The 17,698-nt window shown below is 39.0% G+C and overlaps 2 protein-coding genes and 1 non-coding gene across 4 annotated transcripts; 2 read left to right on the plus strand and 1 right to left on the minus strand.

Moving 5' to 3' along the window:
- The first annotated feature begins 62 nt into the window (after positions 1-62).
- On the plus strand, positions 63-8,741 carry med17 (mediator complex subunit 17). Its single transcript, XM_018660509.2, has 13 exons — positions 63-217; positions 1,190-1,434; positions 1,920-2,083; positions 2,285-2,504; positions 2,661-2,797; positions 2,999-3,080; positions 3,273-3,425; positions 3,953-4,083; positions 4,729-4,913; positions 5,801-5,938; positions 6,365-6,482; positions 7,581-7,740; positions 8,319-8,741. The coding sequence occupies exons 2-13, from the start codon at positions 1,200-1,202 to the stop codon at positions 8,525-8,527; spliced, it is 1,932 nt and encodes a 643-aa protein (XP_018516025.1). The 5' UTR covers positions 63-217; positions 1,190-1,199; the 3' UTR covers positions 8,528-8,741.
- Positions 8,742-9,042: 301 nt separating this feature from the next.
- LOC108872696 (V-set and transmembrane domain-containing protein 5) lies at positions 9,043-13,036 on the minus strand. Of its 2 annotated transcripts, XM_018660514.2 has the most exons (5): positions 12,946-13,036; positions 12,413-12,777; positions 10,994-11,320; positions 9,789-9,932; positions 9,043-9,365 (listed from the first exon to the last, which is right to left on the minus strand). In XM_018660514.2, the coding sequence occupies exons 2-5, from the start codon at positions 12,486-12,488 to the stop codon at positions 9,334-9,336; spliced, it is 579 nt and encodes a 192-aa protein (XP_018516030.1). In that variant the 5' UTR covers positions 12,489-12,777; positions 12,946-13,036; the 3' UTR covers positions 9,043-9,333. The 2 variants fall into 2 exon arrangements, with proteins under 2 accessions (XP_018516030.1, XP_050921550.1); XM_051065593.1 differs by lacking the exon at positions 12,946-13,036 and having other exon boundaries at positions 12,413-12,895.
- Positions 13,037-17,048: 4,012 nt separating this feature from the next.
- On the plus strand, positions 17,049-17,239 carry LOC127139082 (U2 spliceosomal RNA). The gene has a single exon (XR_007808970.1). It is a non-coding gene; the product is annotated as a U2 spliceosomal RNA (small nuclear RNA).
- The last annotated feature ends 459 nt before the right edge of the window (positions 17,240-17,698 follow it).

Below are 17,698 nucleotides of genomic sequence, written 5' to 3' on the forward strand. Positions count from 1 at the left end.
GACTTCACAAATTCAAACAATGCACAAGAAAGTGACACAAAACACCCAAAACTGCAACCCAGGGGGATAGAGAGCAACCGGGAAAGGGGGCAGTAGAGTGCGCGTATCCTGGTCAGAGACTTCCGGTGTAGCGAGCGAAGAATGAGCTGTTTTCGGAAAATATACCTCAACTTCAGTGAATAATCTGTTATACTGGGGCCTCTTGTGAATATACGAGGTAAGATTTACATCAATAAAAGACTGCGTTGTCATTTTTACATTTCTTTCTAGCTCCGAGGGTTTTTATTTATCCTATGTGCTTAGCAAGGGGCTAACGCTAGCTGAAATAGCTAGCTAGATGGAGTTATGCACAGTCAAATGCAGCTGCTGCAGTCTTTATTAATAAAAGTAATTTATGCAGTTACTCAGAAAGTCTTATCTTATATCTCAGGTGTTATAGACAACCCCGTTCATTTAACAGATAAACCGGCAGGTCCTTAAGAATCCTTGATCATCATTATCTAAAGCAGGGTAGCTGCAAGTCTTAAAAAGAATTCATGTCCTAAGGTTTTCACTAAGGGTATTTCGCTCGTTAAGGTTTTTCTAGCCAGTAATAGAGAAATCTAGCTTTCAAGTTGTTTTTGTATCTTATCACAGCAAAATATTGGCTGGAAAATCCCCTATTGTTCCAGACCTCTGAGTTTAGGTAAAATTAATATGTGGATCTTAATAAGTTATTTTTTAAATCCTTTCATCCATTTATTCATTCATGTTTTGCCGGTTATCAAGGTCCAGATGGTGTTAAGTGATTAATTAATGATATTATTAGGAATTATTGTCCTATTAAGTTGGCTTTCATTGATGTCTTTCATACTTTGGTCGATGTGACTGTGAAGTAGGTGGTATATGGCATTTTATGTGGTATTAAAATGTCTTTAAGAGCCTTATGTTTAACTTGTTGAGCCCTGCCAAAACCCTGTAAAGTAGATCAACACAACAACTTAAGTTGCTTTTTCTTTTTCAGTTTAAACATTTTCCCTAATTGAGTTTGTTTGTGGTTTATTCTGAGCCAAACTGCCCATAAAAAGAGTCATATTCTTTGCTTCAGGTTGCATACATCTACTTACCTAAACAGCTTTGTGCTTCACTGTGTCTCATGCAGTCTAATGATTGAATCTCTCTGCTTGTCCTACTGTCCTACTCATTGCAGCCTTGGCATCATGTCTGGTGGTCCAGCGGTGAGGGTCAGCATTGAGTCTTCCTGTGAGAAGCAGGTGCAGGAAGTGGCTCTGGATGGGACAGAGACATATGTGCCCCCTCTGTCCATGTCCCAGAACTTGGCAAAGTTGGCACAGAGAATTGACTTCAGCCAGGGATCTGACTCAGAGGAGGATGGGGCTGAAGGCGAACCCAGGGACCGTGAGTGGGGCAAGCAGGAGCCAGAAGAAGAAGAAGGTAATGTCAAGAGAAAGCAGGAAGAATTTAGAGTCAGAGCTAGAGTCTGTCACTCTGACTGACACTAGCTATGACTGATCCATCTCTGATTCACTAGAGCTCTCATGCTGCTGCTGCTAAGCAAAGTTCAGGTTTAAATTCAGTGAATTTGGTCAATTGCAAGGTGAACAGAAGGCAATACCAGCAGGGGATTATACTGTATTTTACAGCTTGATTGCATTAGAGATGGTGGTAAATCATCTCTTTATTTTCTACAGTAATCTAGATTGTAATGGTCCTATCTTTCGCTAATGCAAAAAATAAGCTGTCGTTGTCAGTTCCTGTTACCAGAGAGTGGTCCAGTACTGCACAGGATAAGCAGCTATAGATGACAGATGAATGGTTGGATTCAAAACAAAATATACTTTTATATGATGTAACAGAGTCATATTGATTCTGTTTTTTCTTAGAATAAAATCTGATAAGCAGTTTTTTTTTTTACACAGGCACAGTGAAGTTTCAGCCTTCTCTTTGGCCCTGGGACTCGGTGCGTAACAACCTGCGCAGTGCCCTGACGGAGATGTGCGTACTATACGATGTACTCAGCGTGGTGAAGGAGAAGAAGTACATGGCCTTAGACCCAGTGTCTCAGGATCCAACAGCTGGCAAGGTAAACTGTTAAAGATTATTACTATCAACATCTACAGGACGGACAACACTGAATAAATGTCCTACAGATTTAGCGAAATTGTGAGTGCAGCACTGATGAAATTTTCAGATATGATAATAGTGTTTGGTTGATATTTCTCAAAGTGATCTTTGCAATATTATATATATATAATATCAATAGCATTTTCTTGCCCTTGTGCAGACGCCTCAGGTGTTTCAGTTGATCAGTAAGAAGAAATCATTGGCCACAGCAGCGCAGCTCCTCCTGAAGGGAGCAGAGAAGCTCACTAAGTCAGTAGCGGAGAACCAGGAGAACAGGAGGCAAAGAGACTTCAACTCTGAACTTCTGCGTCTCCGCTCGCAGTGGAAACTACGAAAAGTGGGAGACAAGATCCTGGGAGACCTCAGCTACCGGAGTGCAGGTGATAAGGCCTTTAATGTATAGTAAACTCAGCAAACTCTGTAAAGGGCTTTTTTACAAAACATGGCAGTACTGTTTTCTTCTACAGAGTAACATAAGGACACTTTGCTTGTTGTCTCATCACAAGCTAATGTGTTTTTACTGTTTACCCATGCAGGTTCCCTTTTTCCTCACCATGGCACATTTGAAGTGATCAAGAACACAGACATTGATCTGGACAAAAAAATCCCAGAGGACTACTGCCCCCTTGATGTTCAAATCCCCAGTGATTTGGAGGGATCTGCCTATATAAAGGTGAGAAGGAAACAAAAGATGGATTAACATGTTTCTCCAGGATGGCATATTCCATTAAGACGCAGTCTTGAGACATCAGGGAATATTAGAGCCAGTTATATACAAATTATTTGGTGAACTCTTTTCCTTTCTCATTTTATTTATTTATTTTTTACAATTTCCCTACCACTGTCACCTGCAATCATCTGTATGTATTTGAAGGTGTCCATCCAGAAACAAGCTCCAGACATAGGTGATCTGGGAACCGTCAACCTGTTTAGGAGACCACCAAAAACCAAAGCTGGTATGATTCAATACACAAGGACATGACATTACAAGTCATCTGACATGCATTAAACTTTTAAACAGGTTTACTAACTGCCTGAATCTCTACCTGTAGAGTTAGCAAATGTATATCTCTAAAAGTTTCCTATATACATATTTATCATCTTTCATCAGTTTCCCTCACCTGATCTCTCTTTTCCTCTCCAACCAGGTACCCAGCCATGGCATGTGAAGCTAGAGGCGGCTCAGAACGTTTTGCTCTGTAAGGAGATATTCGCCCAGCTGTCCAGGGAAGCTGTCCAGATTAAATCCCAAATCCCTCACATTGTGGTGAAGAATCAGATCATCTCGCAGCCCTTCCCAGGTCAGTGCTCCTGAAAACATCAAAGATGGAAACCTTTAGTGTAGATGGGGTCTTTGTTTAGTTGGATGTAATCATGAAAAGATATAAGAAACAAAAAAATAAGAAAACACAACGTGCACCAACGCACCGTGTTGTAATTAATATTCAAGTATGTGTCATTTGTGGTGTTTTATACTCCTATACTGTAAAATGTCATACTTAACCATTCTGTAATCTAATCCTATTACATTAGTGTCATAATTTTAGTGGGCAAATAATGTGTGTATGTGATGAAAACAGAGAAGTGAGTGTATGAAAACATATTCCAAAACACAAAGGAAAATGCTAAAAATGTTAGTTCATCCACAGTTCAGTAGCTCTCCTGGTACAGATATTATGCCTCATACTTGCATTTTAAGACTTTGTTAACTGATGAAACATTGTAAATCATCAATCATAATTAGACTCTGGAGTCAGTTTTGACTTTTCCTGTCTGTACTGAGATGTGAAACAAACACACTAATGCATTCTGTTATCACCCTTTGTAGGTCTGCAGTTGTCCATCTCACTGTGCCACTCCACGGGGGAGAAGAAGAACCATCGGACATCTCCAGAGAAACCCAAACCAGATGACCACCTTTACGTACTGGAACACAATCTGCATCAAATGATGAGAGAGGTGAGGTGTTGTATGACTGTCACTCTTCATCTCATCTGAAACTGCTGTCATGTAGATTTATCAGCTCATTGCAGATATATTGGTACCAGAGTATATGCCCAATGATAAATGGCAAGAAATTGAATTACAGAAATGCCAAGTATAAAAAGTCCTGTATCAGTGGGGCTAGACTGTCCTGAAATGTTATTCGTTTTTACCAAGTTTACTGGGTCAGCTGGAAACCAGTTTATAATCAGTTTGTGTGTTGTTCACCAGACAAAATCACAATCACAGGGGAAAGAAGAGAGGAGAAATGATTTAATGCAAAACTAAGTGAATTATTACTATGATTTTAGTCAACATTTTATGTCCTATCTTACCGTGTAATGATTCTTTAAATAATGTACTTTGTATTCTAATGGAATACATTTTACTTCAGGTCAGTCTTTATTGTCCCACATGGAAAGTTTGGTTGGCTGTCTTTTAAAAACAGAAACACCAAAGCAGACTTATCCATCAGTTACTGCTGCCCTGCCCTGCAACCCAGTCTGAACCAGGATAAATACTACCCCAAATATTTACCATCATTACACGTCTTTGACTTCATTGATAATGGTTTCATCTTATCCGTGGTCATTGCATTGAACAATTTTGTTTCTGTCACAGTTCCACAAGCAGCAGCTGAGCTCTGTGGTGATGCCACATCCTGCTAGTGCCCCCTTTGGCCACAAACGCCTGCGACTAGCGGGGCCACTGGCATATGACAAAGCTGAAATCTCCAGCTTGCAGCAGAGTGAAGGGCTGCTGGAGAAGATCATCAAACAGGCCAAACACATCTTCCTACGTAGCAGGTAGCTTTAGTTTTACCATCTATGATTTTATTATGTCTCAGCACTAGTGCCAGCTGTGGCTAGAGGCATGATGCTTTTGTGTTGTCTGTCCAATATTGCATTCTCATGAACACAACATCTCAGGAACATCTTTAGGGATTTTTTTTCAAATGCGGCACAAACATTCACTTGGACTTAAAGATGAACTGATAAGAATTGGGTGGTCAAAGATCAAGGTAATTGTGACTTTTTTTGCTATAATTCATGGTCAACCTCACAGTGACATCATAATGTCCAAAAAAAAAAACCAACACACTTTTCTGGTCATTAATGCCATAACTGAGAAACAGAAGGGTAGATTGTGACCATATTTCACACTTGGTCCAATTCTGAATGGGTGAAGATGTTTTTAAGCATTATTGTTTTAGAGATTTTCTTTGCAGCAACATCATTTTTTTGAGGCTTTGTCTACTGTCATGGCTGTAACTTTGTGTTCTATTTAGCTTTATTGGTCAAGCATGTGAAGACAAACCAGGATTTGGTCTTTTTTTTTTTTTTTTTTGGTCTATGATGTAAACTGCATCTTGACTGGTGACAAATACAGTTGTCAGTGGCAGTCATGGGATTGTATCAAAACATTTTAAGCCACAGTAATGTTAGCAGTTATTAAACATTAAACCATGCAGCAATGTATTACCACCAGAAATACTGTATGCAAATCCACTTAGAAGGGATAGATTCATCATCAGTCATGGTTTGCAATAGAAACAACTGGAGGTCTTGCAAATGAGTAATATTTACCACTGAACAGGCGGCTTACTTTATCTCATCAGTTTGATCTTAATCTTAGGAAAGTACACTTATAAACACAATTCAGCAGCATTAAAGTTTGCATTTGTGATCACCAGGACAGCACGGACCATCGACAGCCTGGCCAGCCGAATTGAAGACCCCCAGATCCAGGCTCACTGGTCTAACATCAACGATGTGTATGAGTCCAGCGTTAAGGTCCTCATCACCTCTCAGGGCTATGAGCAGATCTGCAAGTAAGTCAGAAGATGAAGAGGGAAGGATAAGGGAAGAACCAGCACAAAAAGAGAGACACAATATGGGAGATAAAGTAGAGAACATGCTTTTGAGTTTACAAACTGCTGTGCATATCATCAGGACCTTCAGTAACTATTCAAATTATGTGAATTGATAGCTAGGAAATTTAATTGGAGTTCTTCCATATTTTGCAGTATGTTATGGTCTTTTCTATTTTCTTTTTCAAATCTTCAATTTTGTTTTCAGTTTTACACTTTTAAACACAGGAAACAAAATATCGTGAGTTATATGCTCAAACACGAGTATGGTTTTTTTGTCTGTATTTGGTCTTATTCTACTTGACTCATGTATGACTATTCTCCGATGAGGTTTGACATTTTTTGTGTGTGTAGGTCCAGATAAGGTTTGATGTGTTGTGTGTGTAGGTCCATCCAGCTGCAGCTGAACATCGGAGTGGAGCAGATCAGAGTGGTGCACAGAGATGGACGTGTCATCACACTGTCACATCAGGAACAGGAGCTGCAGGACTTCCTTCTCTCTCAGGTATCGCAGCTTTCTTCCCACACAGTTAGTGTAGTTACTTGAAGCAGCGTGTATGGCTGCAGACCTGAGGCCTGTACTACGAAGCGAGGTTACTGGCTTATCACAGTAACTTCAGGAGTAACTTAGTGATGTCCGCTGTAACTTCCCGATTAACCCTGATCTGCTGCATCGTGGTTAACTTGGTGTTACCGGTGTTACTTTTACCTAAGCTCCGCCCCACAGGTGGAAGAACCAATCAATTTGTAATTTTTTTTTTCTCACAGTCAAGCGGCAGAATTTAGCATCATTAGTGTTGCATATTATTGATTTGAATAATCATTTAAATTGGGGTGGGGGGCATTATTGTCCTGAAAGACAATATACAGCGACAGGCTGTTGTAATTATAGACTACAGACCAAAACATGCAGTATTAATGATGGGAAATATGAATATGTAGCACTTTATAGAATGCTTATATTTGATCCAGTTTCCACTGAGGCTGAAATACTGTTAACATGAAGTTCATACTGAACATAACAGCATTACATTCATACATATACAGCCTGAGTGTTCCAGGCAGAACATCATTAACAGTAACAGCTCATTTTCAGACATGTGACCCACGTGTTGTCTGTAATCCAAGTATCTGAAAAATCATCACATATTTTACGTGTCCTTACATCTCATATTACAGATAAAGAACCAAGGGAACATGTGACAAGTCTTCCTCGCTTTGTTGGCAGCCACAGTTTTACATTTTGTTGTTAGAGTCTCTTTAAATTCCTTGTAAACTGACAGAATTAACATGCGCTCCTCATCTGAGAGATATGGTGCACGCCTGTTTTATGCACACGCACTAAGTAAGTTAACAGCAGCCAGGGTTTGTCATCCCTGACTTTCCTTGATAACCTGAGGTAAATCAGGAGGTTAACCTCCCTTTGTAGTACAGGCCTGTGTTGTGCATAGAACTCAAAACAGTACATGTATCCGGCAAATGAATTGATTGTCAACTGTTGCCTGATATTAGTTAGAACTATGATTGTTTTTGCAGCTTTTTGTGTCACTCTTTAAAGTCATGTGCATCTGTGCCTGCCTGTGTCCATGTTGTGTTATTACAGATGTCGCAGCATCAGGTGCATGCAGTTCAGCAACTGGCCAAAGTGATGGGCTGGCATGTCCTCAGCTTCAGTAACCATGTGGGCCTGGGCCCAGTGGAGAGCATTGGAAACGCCTCTGCTGTCACTGTTGCCTCTCCCAATGGAGAGTACGCCATCTCAGGTGAGACGAGTGAGGTTGGTTCTGAGGAGAAAATGCTCAATAAACACTTATCTTTTTTTTTAACTATTGTCTTTAAATGTTACCATAATAGTGCCATTGTTAACCTATAAAGAATGCATGATCACACATATTGTAAAATCCAAGTAGGAAGTTCTCTATCTTAAGAAAATCTAATGGAAAATCAGTTATTTTATTGTTAGGGTTGTGATGTATTTTCTTAGTCCATTAAATGCAACTCGATAACTAAATAATGTGTCATTAGTTTCATTAAGTTTTTGTGTCAGTATATCACAGTCAAATAAAGGCAACACTCACCAGTGTGTGTAGAGCTGGATACAGCTAGGCCACACCCTGCCTTCTAGGTGTAGGAAATTTCTCAAGATCAAAAAGACAGGTTGATACAAGCTTAGGGATCATTAAGAAAGCACAACACTTCACTATAATGTTAACTTCTAAAATTGATTTTGTAGTAATACTGAAAATCCGTATAACCTTAAATAGCAAAGAATTACATATGGATGTTCTAACATAAGCAGATTTTAGTCACTAATAACGAATGTGTGTATCTGTATGTTCAGTGCGTAACGGCCCAGAGAGCGGATGCAAAGTTTTGGTCCAGTTCCCCCGCAGCCAGACCAAAGACCTGCCAAAGAGCGACGTCATCCAGGACACCAAGTGGAGCCACCTCAGAGGGCCCAACAAAGAGGTCCACTGGAGCAAGATGGAGGGACGAAACTTTGTCTACAAGATGGAGCTCCTCATGGCTGCACTGACTCCCTGTCCATAGATAAACCTTCTGCCTGCAGACTCCTCTGGCAGTAAACTGAACTACCAACAACTCCCACATAGAATTAGCCACAATTTGAAAGGGGTAGGAACACATAAGTTTACACACATAAGGACTTTTTAAACACTGCCTTTCCACCTCCAGTAGTCTATACTGTCTGTATGTATTAGTGTTGATTTGTCATATCATCAAAAGAATAAAGTTATGAATTACATGTTTTCTGAGAACTTCTGATTAACACGTCAATGTATTTTCATTGAGAGGAATAAGTTTCCGAATTCTTGATTTATCTTCACATCACTTGAGCTAATTTGAGCATGTTGCAAAAACAGACTTTATACAGTTCTTAAAGTGTTATTTTATGGGGAAAAAAATACAACTGAAGACCTAAAAAGTAGTCTATCATCACTGCACCTGAAGTCTGATACAGACTACCTGCTGTATAATTCAGTTTTTTACAGCCTGGATCAAACTGTTGTGATGAAACTATAAGTAAAAGAAAATTACACAATTCATTTGTTTTGACAATAAATACAGTATTTTTTCCAATGGCATGAATGAAATATTTACATTCAATCCAGCATCATTGTCAGTGAGCAGTAACTGCATGTGTATCAATGCAAAATGTAAACATAATACAGTTATATAATAATGCCATGCCATCTTCCCGTCAAGCCAAAATGGACTCTGTTATGTACACAACACCTAAATTTTAAAAAGAAGTCTGTGTGTTGGAGCAGTGACAAGTTTGATGATAAGTGTCTGGTGTGTTTTCAGGCCTGGCACAAACCACAGCCAGACGTCCATCAAAGAGGCTGCAGCTCTGTTGCATCATTTTCTGCACAAAGGAGGAATTACACTTTGTCAGTACAGAAACTAATATTAACACAACATTCAGGTGTAACAAAGTGACATTAGAACTTTGCAGACCTTTGTACTCAAAACACACCCATACTTTAACACAACACATAACTTTAACCCACAATCACGCCCACCAAGCCATAGTTATACACTTCACACAATGATAAGTAAACTATGAACTGCAAGGCAAACAAACCTTTATATATACACGTTTATATAAAATGTCTTTTTTACTATGATCCTCCATATAATATCCTCACTTAAAAATCATTTATCCAGTATCTATAAAAGTAGATGCAGTAATAACTTACATGAGGTCCATAGTGCAAAGCTCATTGTGAAAGTGTGTCAAACAAATGTGCATGTACATGTACTAAAGTTATTTTTCATGTTGCTTTACCTGGCATCTGTGCCCTGCATCTCCAAGCCACTATCTTCCTGTAGGCCTTGTCTAGTAGCCACACAGCAAGCATGAGAAGGGCAGCCAAACAAGCCAGTGCTAAGGCAGAGACAGACAGGTACTGAAGATCCTCATACAGCACCTCTGGAGGACAGAGACACAGATCAGAGCCAAGTCATACTTAGTTCAAAAAGGTACTTACTAGGAAAATGCCCCACTATTCTGCAGAGTTGCAAACACTAAGCAAATATGCTCATAATACAGCCTGTGTGCAGAGATCACATGACACAGCAGCAGGAAGACAATATGTGCCAATGTTAGGAAGGGTAAGAAATAATACATTCTTATGTCACAGTAACACATAAAATCTTTCAGTACATACTGACTGTAAACAGTAAATATAACTATTTTCACTCATCCTTTTAATACTAAAATCTTGTATCAGGTTGTAATGTTTACAGATATAAACAGATAAATACTTGTGTTGTTTACTGATAAATAACAAAGATAAAGACACAGTCACAGTCTACAATGTTCACAATGTCATTCCAGACTCACCACCTTCACAGATACTGTTTCTTTTTTTCTTTACCTTTATTTATTCAGGGATGTGTCACTGAGAGTTAAGCTCTCTTTAGCAGGAACACCCTAACCACATTCACACAGTTACACACACTCATATCTACAAGCTGCCCAGTACAACCACAGTCTGACCTGCTGCCCACTGGAGCAGTTGAGGGTTAAATGCTTTGGTCAAGGGGTGATAATGAGGTGAGGGGCAAGTGCAGTTTTTTCACTTTCCCGCCCACATTTATCCTGCCAGTTCAGGGGATCAAACTAGCAACCTTGTGATCACAAGCTTTCTTTTAATATCAACAGACAGACAGGCCAACTGTCACTGTTATACCCCAAGAGCTGTTATTACCACAACACTGTTGAGCAAGGCAACTCGTGGTTAGACTGGAGATTAAGACTGTAGCTATTATTTCATGTCTGAATTAATGCTTGGCACATTGTTCCTCAGTAAAAAGATTTTACAAGTTAACATCTTTATTTAGCTGCAGAGTCTGTTGAGGAATTGTTTGACACGTCCTCACTGTGTATATTCTGGTCTGATTTGCTGAAGCAGGTATAATTTCATCAAACCTGTGACTCAAGGTTAACAGAGTTAGATGAGGTTTTTACAAAGGCCAGATCCAACTCACCGTTCACTTTCAGGACAAATCCAGCATCCTTGCTGCTTCCGGCCGCTTCTGTAACAGTGACCACATAGTATCCAGCGTCCTGCAGCCGCAGGTCTGACAGGCCCATGGAGCCATTGTCGTAGGGCTGCACTCTGCTGCTGTAATCCACCGTTATGTTTGTGTATGCCCCTGGCTGCCAAGTCCCTATAGTGCGGCTCACCGCTCCTGACATAAAGGTCCATTGTATGGTGGGGATCACATTGCAGGTAACATCCACTGAGAAAAACACATCCTCCTGCACTGACCGAGTGAGGCTCCTCTGGGGAGAGTGAATGGAGATGGCTCCGGCTTCCAAAGTGAAAAGAATGAGGATACATAAAGATATAGATTTTAAAATCACTGTGAAATGCATATTAATACATACATACACACACAGTTATGGAGCCAGAGCTTGTATATGTATATCAATGCAGTGTTGGAAAAGAGGTAATATATTATATATATATAATATATAGCACTGCATGATATACACTTTTCACATGTTCAGCTAATGTTCAACCAGTTTAACACTAATTGCAGCAGACACATTTCAGTGTATGACACAATACAGCTCTATAAAAAGAAAATATTTTACCATGACACAGTCACTGGCCAACACTGCGACTCATTTGCACTTAGTTCCATTCAAAGTCAGAAATGTGCTTCTCTTAGTTTCTCTGACAAATTACATGCTGCTGGAGGAGTGAAACTTGTCCGACAAGTTGAGAAGTACCAATTTGAGTGTAGTCAGTTGTATTGGCTTTGTCTGTGCTGGCTGCCCCTCATTAAATATTTTCACAGGAGTTTCAGCGGGGGATCTGGTTCTGCTGGTGGTGTGTTTGCTTAATGAAACACAGGTAAAGAATTCCACCTGAGAATACCAGTGCTGATTAAGAAGCAAGACAGTGTGGGAAATGGTGCCTGTCCTTTTATTCAGACATCACAGTTAAAAGCATGATCAAGCAATTAAGCAACCTCCATGACACAGATATCACAATTCTTTCCATGGTTTCTATATGAAAGAATCTATTAAATAAATGATCATTCATTTTACCAAAGAAGCTGGAGTTGGCATCGTTATTCTGTGCATCTTGATTTCTATTTGAAATTGCATCAGTTACTGCTCTTTCGTAATTCCTGGGTGCCCTCTAAGAGAGTGTGATGATTTCACTGTAATGTACACAACTGTGTTGATATTCTTAGACCTGGTATGCAGGTTAAGAAACAGAACCTGAGAAAACACTGTGAGTCTTATCCCCAGTTTTCACCCCTGCCAGATTCCGAATTGTAGAACTTGTAGAATGTAGAACTGTGGTATAGACATGATCTCAAGCACAATAGCAAAATGTGTCAGCTCTCTGGAGAAAGACCAAATTATAAAGATGTGTTGGATATGCTTACCTAGGTCACAAATATATAATGTGATGCTGAAAAATACAGCAACAACTTGTACATCCCAGAGCCTAAAATGCCACATTAGAATCCCAGACCCATTGGTCGAACTGCAGTCGAAGAATCTCCTTCAGGTTATCTCACATGCTGAAGCATTCTCCTCTCTGTCTTTTTCCCTCCACAGCAGCCTTTTCTTGTTCTGAATGTTTCCTCTTCCACTGTCCTTTTTACAGGTGTTAGTGTGCGTGTGAGTTCCCCCCTCCTCTGAGAATCAGAGAGTGCTGGTTACAGAAGTGCTAGAATTACCCTCCTCTTTCAGGACTGTGTTAGATTTCTCTTCATACCTGCGCATGTCAGTGCCAGCCAGCCCACACCTATCAGACAGGTTCAGCCAGAGATTACTGAGCAAACATGTACTGAGCATTTTGTGATCACACACACAGACACACACACCTACACACACTTGAGGGAAGAAAGCTATAGAATGAACACACACGTATCCTTCTCAATTTACTCACTATCCCCGCCCAACAAACACTCACCTGTGTAGACACAGATTCCTTATTGCAAAATGAAACCAGGATAGGCTGAATCAGCCGGTATTTATGGTGCGACACACCTGGTAAAACGTGTCAAACAGGAAGTGTGTATTCGCACGTATGCAGCAAGACACACAAACACACAGTGAACACAACCACAGTGAAGTGTCATTTCACTTTAGAAGGCATGCATTAGCTGCTTCATTCCATTTTGTGTGTTATGACCAGACTAGCTCTATTACAGATATCCCTCATTTCTTTTTTTTAAACATTAATTTAAAACATTAATTTTAACAAGCTTATCTCAGTAAAGAAATTATTTTAAATTCAAACAACCAAAGCGTCGGTGTCTCTCATCAGGCGGACAAAAAATAGTCTTCTACCTACATTTAGGAAGAACCAAACTCTCACACTTTCAGCTGAAAAATAACATTTCTTGTCACATATTATTGTCTGAATTTGGTATCCTGTATACCCATGTAGACTGTCTATACTTCCAGTGTGTGGGGAGATGATAGAAAGTAAGAATTTTCTTTGAAGAGGCTGTTATGTTTGATGATTCTAGTTGATTTTTGATTTGCTAACTATGAGCCAGCCCTCTCAATGTATATATTTCTTTATGTATTTTCATCATATACTGTACCAAAGGCCCAGAGAGAACAAACAATTCACAGGCTCAAAAATGCTTAATGCTTTACTTAATACCGTCTGCAATAAACATTTGTAATTCTATTAATTGTTTTATTGATTCATATCAATTACATTTTAATACTCAATTATTAAGAAATTGGGATAAAGCTGTATTTTTCATGTATTTATTACATTCTTATTTTTCATAACCAGTTCTATATGAATGTGAAGTTTCATGTTAAGATGCAGTTGTTTGTCAGGGCTGGGTGAGGGGACTCTAATGAATACTTGATATAAATACAACTCCAAAAAAAAAAAAAAAAAAAAAGGGGGTGGGGGGGTGGGGGATGGAAATCATTTCATTTGCTTCTTTGCAAAGATATTCCTCTATGAAATTGTGCTTCCTTGTAAATTTAATTTCATCATGTTTTACTTACTACTTCAGTAATTGGTCAAATTCCCCATGAACACTTTCATGTATGATCCTCAACCGTTACTGTTAACTAAATATTTATTTTAAGTTTTGCCTTGTTTTTGTCTTTTGTTTTCCCCTCCTTTTCTTTGTTACATTTGGTTTTCTGTACTTGTAAATGATCAGCCACAACATTAAAACCACCTTCCTAATATGTTTGTGGTGCCAAAACAGCTCTGACTCATTGAGACATGGACTCCACAAGAGGAAGAGTGTCCTGAGGTACAGGCACCAAGACATTAGCATCACATCCCTGAAATCCTGTAAGTTGCAAGGTGGGACCATCATTGGATTGAGATCTGTGGAATTTTGAAAGGAGGCACTGCCATCAGGGAATATTGATACCATGAAGGGGTGCACTTGGTCTGAAGCCCAAGATTCCCCAGCAGAAAACTGCCCAGAGCATCAAACTTTCCACTGGCTTGCCATCTCATAATGCATCCTGATGCCATCTCCTCACTAGGTAAATGACACACCCAGCCATTCACATGATGTAAAGGACATGATTCATTCATGATTCACCAGACCAGACCAGGCCACCAAGACCACACGTGCCAGCCTTTGCTCCCTATGCACATCAGTGAGCTTTATGCACCTATGACCCTGTATTCAATTTACTGGTTGTCCTTCCTTTGACCACATTTGTTCGATAGTAACCAATGCATACTGGGAACACCCCAAAAGACCGGCCATTTTGGAGATGCTCTGACCAAGTCATCTATCCATCACGATGGACCCTTGTCAAAATTGCTAAGATCCCTACACTTGCACATTTGTGCTGCTTCCAATATATCAACTTCAAGAAGATAATCAATATTTACTTAATGCTGTGGCTGATCAGTGAATGAACAATTTTGATAATAACACATAGAAAAAAGATAAAGTTGATTCACTTTTTTTGTTGTTGGATTCTGACTCATTAAAAGTAAATAAAAAAATAAAATAGAAATATTGAAGATTTGGCTGTAAAGACCTTGTACTAACCTTGATGTTTTAACCCGATTAAACTGTTATATTTTGTTCGTGTAAATATTTCACAATTAATGCAAATGTAGTTTGCGCGTTGGCAGTCTCCAGAGCAATATGTCGTCACCCTCTTAAAATAATTGCCTAAGTCATTTTTTCAGATTTTTCAGGAAACACAAAAAACTGTACCACTTGTTGAATATATGATATTTACTAACAATTTTAATCCAAACAGTTATAACAACAGATGCCTATTGACATACAAACCAGAAGGTCAGTCAAACATGGAACATGAGAGAATTAAATAACTTAGGCAAATTAAAACTAAAAAAGTCACACTCTTGACATAGGCAATTATACTAAAGGGGTTGAATGGCACGATCTGTTTAACTGAGGATGTTGGCAATTTTACCAGAGGTGGCCAGCATCATGAGGAGATGATTTTTGTAAAAAAAAAAAAAAAAATGACTTAGTCAATTATTTTAAGAGGGTGACGATGTAACTGTACGTACGTTTGATTAACACGTCATTACGTCACGTGCCGCTGCTGATTATCGCCGGAGAACCTGATACGTTACAGCGTCGATGACAGAATTTTGTAAGTTAATTTTTAATAATTTTCTAAGCATTTCTTTTAGATAGAATGTCGCTATAAGTACACCGATAACAATTATTGGGAAGCCAAAGTGCTGTCAGTTATTGTAATCTAGTTTCACCGCTGATACCGTATTTTAATTGCGGTTAAAATTCGCACGTTAGCGGTTAGCCAAGTTCAGTGGTTAGCCATGCTAGTAGCATGCTGAAATGATTTTGTGTTGATTTTATGTTAAATGTTTCACTTTGCAGGAAAAAAACCCAAAAAGCAGTCTCAATACTTGAGAGAAATGTTGCATGTTAGCTTTGTGTATTTGCACACTGTGAATCAATTTGAAAGCATTTATATTCTATGTTAATTTGCAATGTTCGTCTCAACACGGGTCTTTTCAAAGACATAGCACACAACCATTAATAAAATATACTTAACATTAAGGATACACATTACCAATCCGTACATTCATTATTTATATCGCTTTTTAGTGCGGGTAAGATGGTCATTCAGCTCAGTCCGTTTCATTTTTGACTTTCCTTTGTAATAAGTAAACGTTGACTATAGAATTCTAAGTAGATTACACAATGTAGCCAATAGGATGTTACTATTTTACATTCTGGCGTCTTTTACATTATGTCAGGTGAGTAATTAATTCTGTTCTGGATGCACAGCAGAGCATGGTAAGAGTTTATGATATTACAACCCTCCAATAAATCCTTCCATTATGAAGTTTATTATGTCCAGTTTTTGATTACGTTATGTTAATGAGGTGTTGAATGAACTGTTTGATCATTATGGAGGATGTAATCTGTGGCGCTAGTATTGTTCAGCTTCATTGCACTCTGCATAATTTCTCAGCCTGCTCTCCCCTGACAGATTAATTTTCTCTTACTATCTAAATTATTTATTCTTGCTGTGAGTTACATACAGTGAAACACAGATAAATGTTGAGGTAACAACAGTGTAGTTCACCCTCTAGACCAATAGGTGGGAGTAGCAGAGACTTCAGTTGCCCATCACAAAGAAACAGGAAACAGGAAGTGGTTGTACTGTGGAAAAAAATGTGCTGTGTCTGTTTTTACTCGTTTCTCTGAATTTCAGATGTGGATCAAACAGTATGTGTTGCTATCTGATTTGGCTTCGTCTCACCTGAAGTTGCAATTGAGCTGATGCTCATTTTCAGGAGTTAAAATAGATACAATTAATGAGTTTAGGTCAGCCTTTGATGTGAGAATACAACATTGCATGATGGGAAATATAAGCATTACCTATCAAACATAATGCAAATAATCTTTGTCAGCTTTTGTGCAAACAAATTCACTTTAAAGTACTCAGTGGACTGGTTTTCTGTGTTAATGATTGGTGTCTAAACAAATCATTCACCATCAGACTCCTCAGTGAGAGGGACTGTGCAGAGAATGACCCCATCATCTCTGACATTATTTCAGTATCGCTTCTCGGCCTTTTGGCTAAGATCAAGTGTAGTATCTGTTCTTATCAGTTTAATATCTGATACGTCCCCTACCCGGGGACCATATATTAAATTGATTTTTGGAACAGGGAGATGGAATAGGGGCTTGCTCCGTCCACTCCACGCATCAACCTGGTATTGCAGTACTTCCAGGAATGGTGCACCCTCCTCTGAATGTACAAAGTAATAAATGCTTGACTATTTTCTCTTGATGACATTTTCCTCAGAAAGCACAGTGTTTAGTTTATTTGTGTTCATCTGACCAGGTAGTTAATACCTTACATTATATAATTTGTACCCTTGCACTTTGGTAAGTTCATTTGTCTGTAGTGTCTCTAACCCTCATTTTAACGGCATGAGGCTGAAAGTAGTTACACACGTGTGAATGTTGAAGGAGTCAAACTAGTAACTAGAAGAATATGAGATCATCATGTTTTTCCTGCTGGGTCCTCAAAATGTCCTCATTTTTATAGTATTGTTTAGCTTCATTGTACTCTAGTTTTAAGATGAACTGTCATTTCACTCTGATTATTTTTTTTAGCTCATTGTCCAGAGGTAAAAATCCACTCTGTATAATTTGTGCTGCTGCTGTTTATCAGTCTGCTTTCCCCTGACAGATCAGAGAGGC

This window comes from Lates calcarifer, linkage group LG21 (assembly GCF_001640805.2).
Source record: "Lates calcarifer isolate ASB-BC8 linkage group LG21, TLL_Latcal_v3, whole genome shotgun sequence".
NCBI classification, from domain to species: domain Eukaryota; kingdom Metazoa; phylum Chordata; class Actinopteri; family Centropomidae; genus Lates; species Lates calcarifer.

Coding starts and splice junctions, on each gene's coding strand:
- med17 (XM_018660509.2), top strand. CDS start 1,200: ATGTCTGGTGGTCCAGCGGTGAGGGTCAGCATTGAGTCTTCCTGTGAG. Junction 1,435..1,919: donor GGAGCCAGAAGAAGAAGAAG/GTAATGTCAAGA, acceptor TTTTTTACACAG/GCACAGTGAAGTTTCAGCCT. Junction 7,741..8,318: donor TGGAGAGTACGCCATCTCAG/GTGAGACGAGTG, acceptor CTGTATGTTCAG/TGCGTAACGGCCCAGAGAGC.
- LOC108872696 (XM_018660514.2), bottom strand. CDS start 12,488: ATGTGGCATTTTAGGCTCTGGGATGTACAAGTTGTTGCTGTATTTTTC. Junction 11,321..12,412: donor ATTATATATTTGTGACCTAG/GTAAGCATATCC, acceptor TCACTTTGGAAG/CCGGAGCCATCTCCATTCAC. Junction 9,933..10,993: donor ATTTGTCCTGAAAGTGAACG/GTGAGTTGGATC, acceptor TCTGTCCTCCAG/AGGTGCTGTATGAGGATCTT.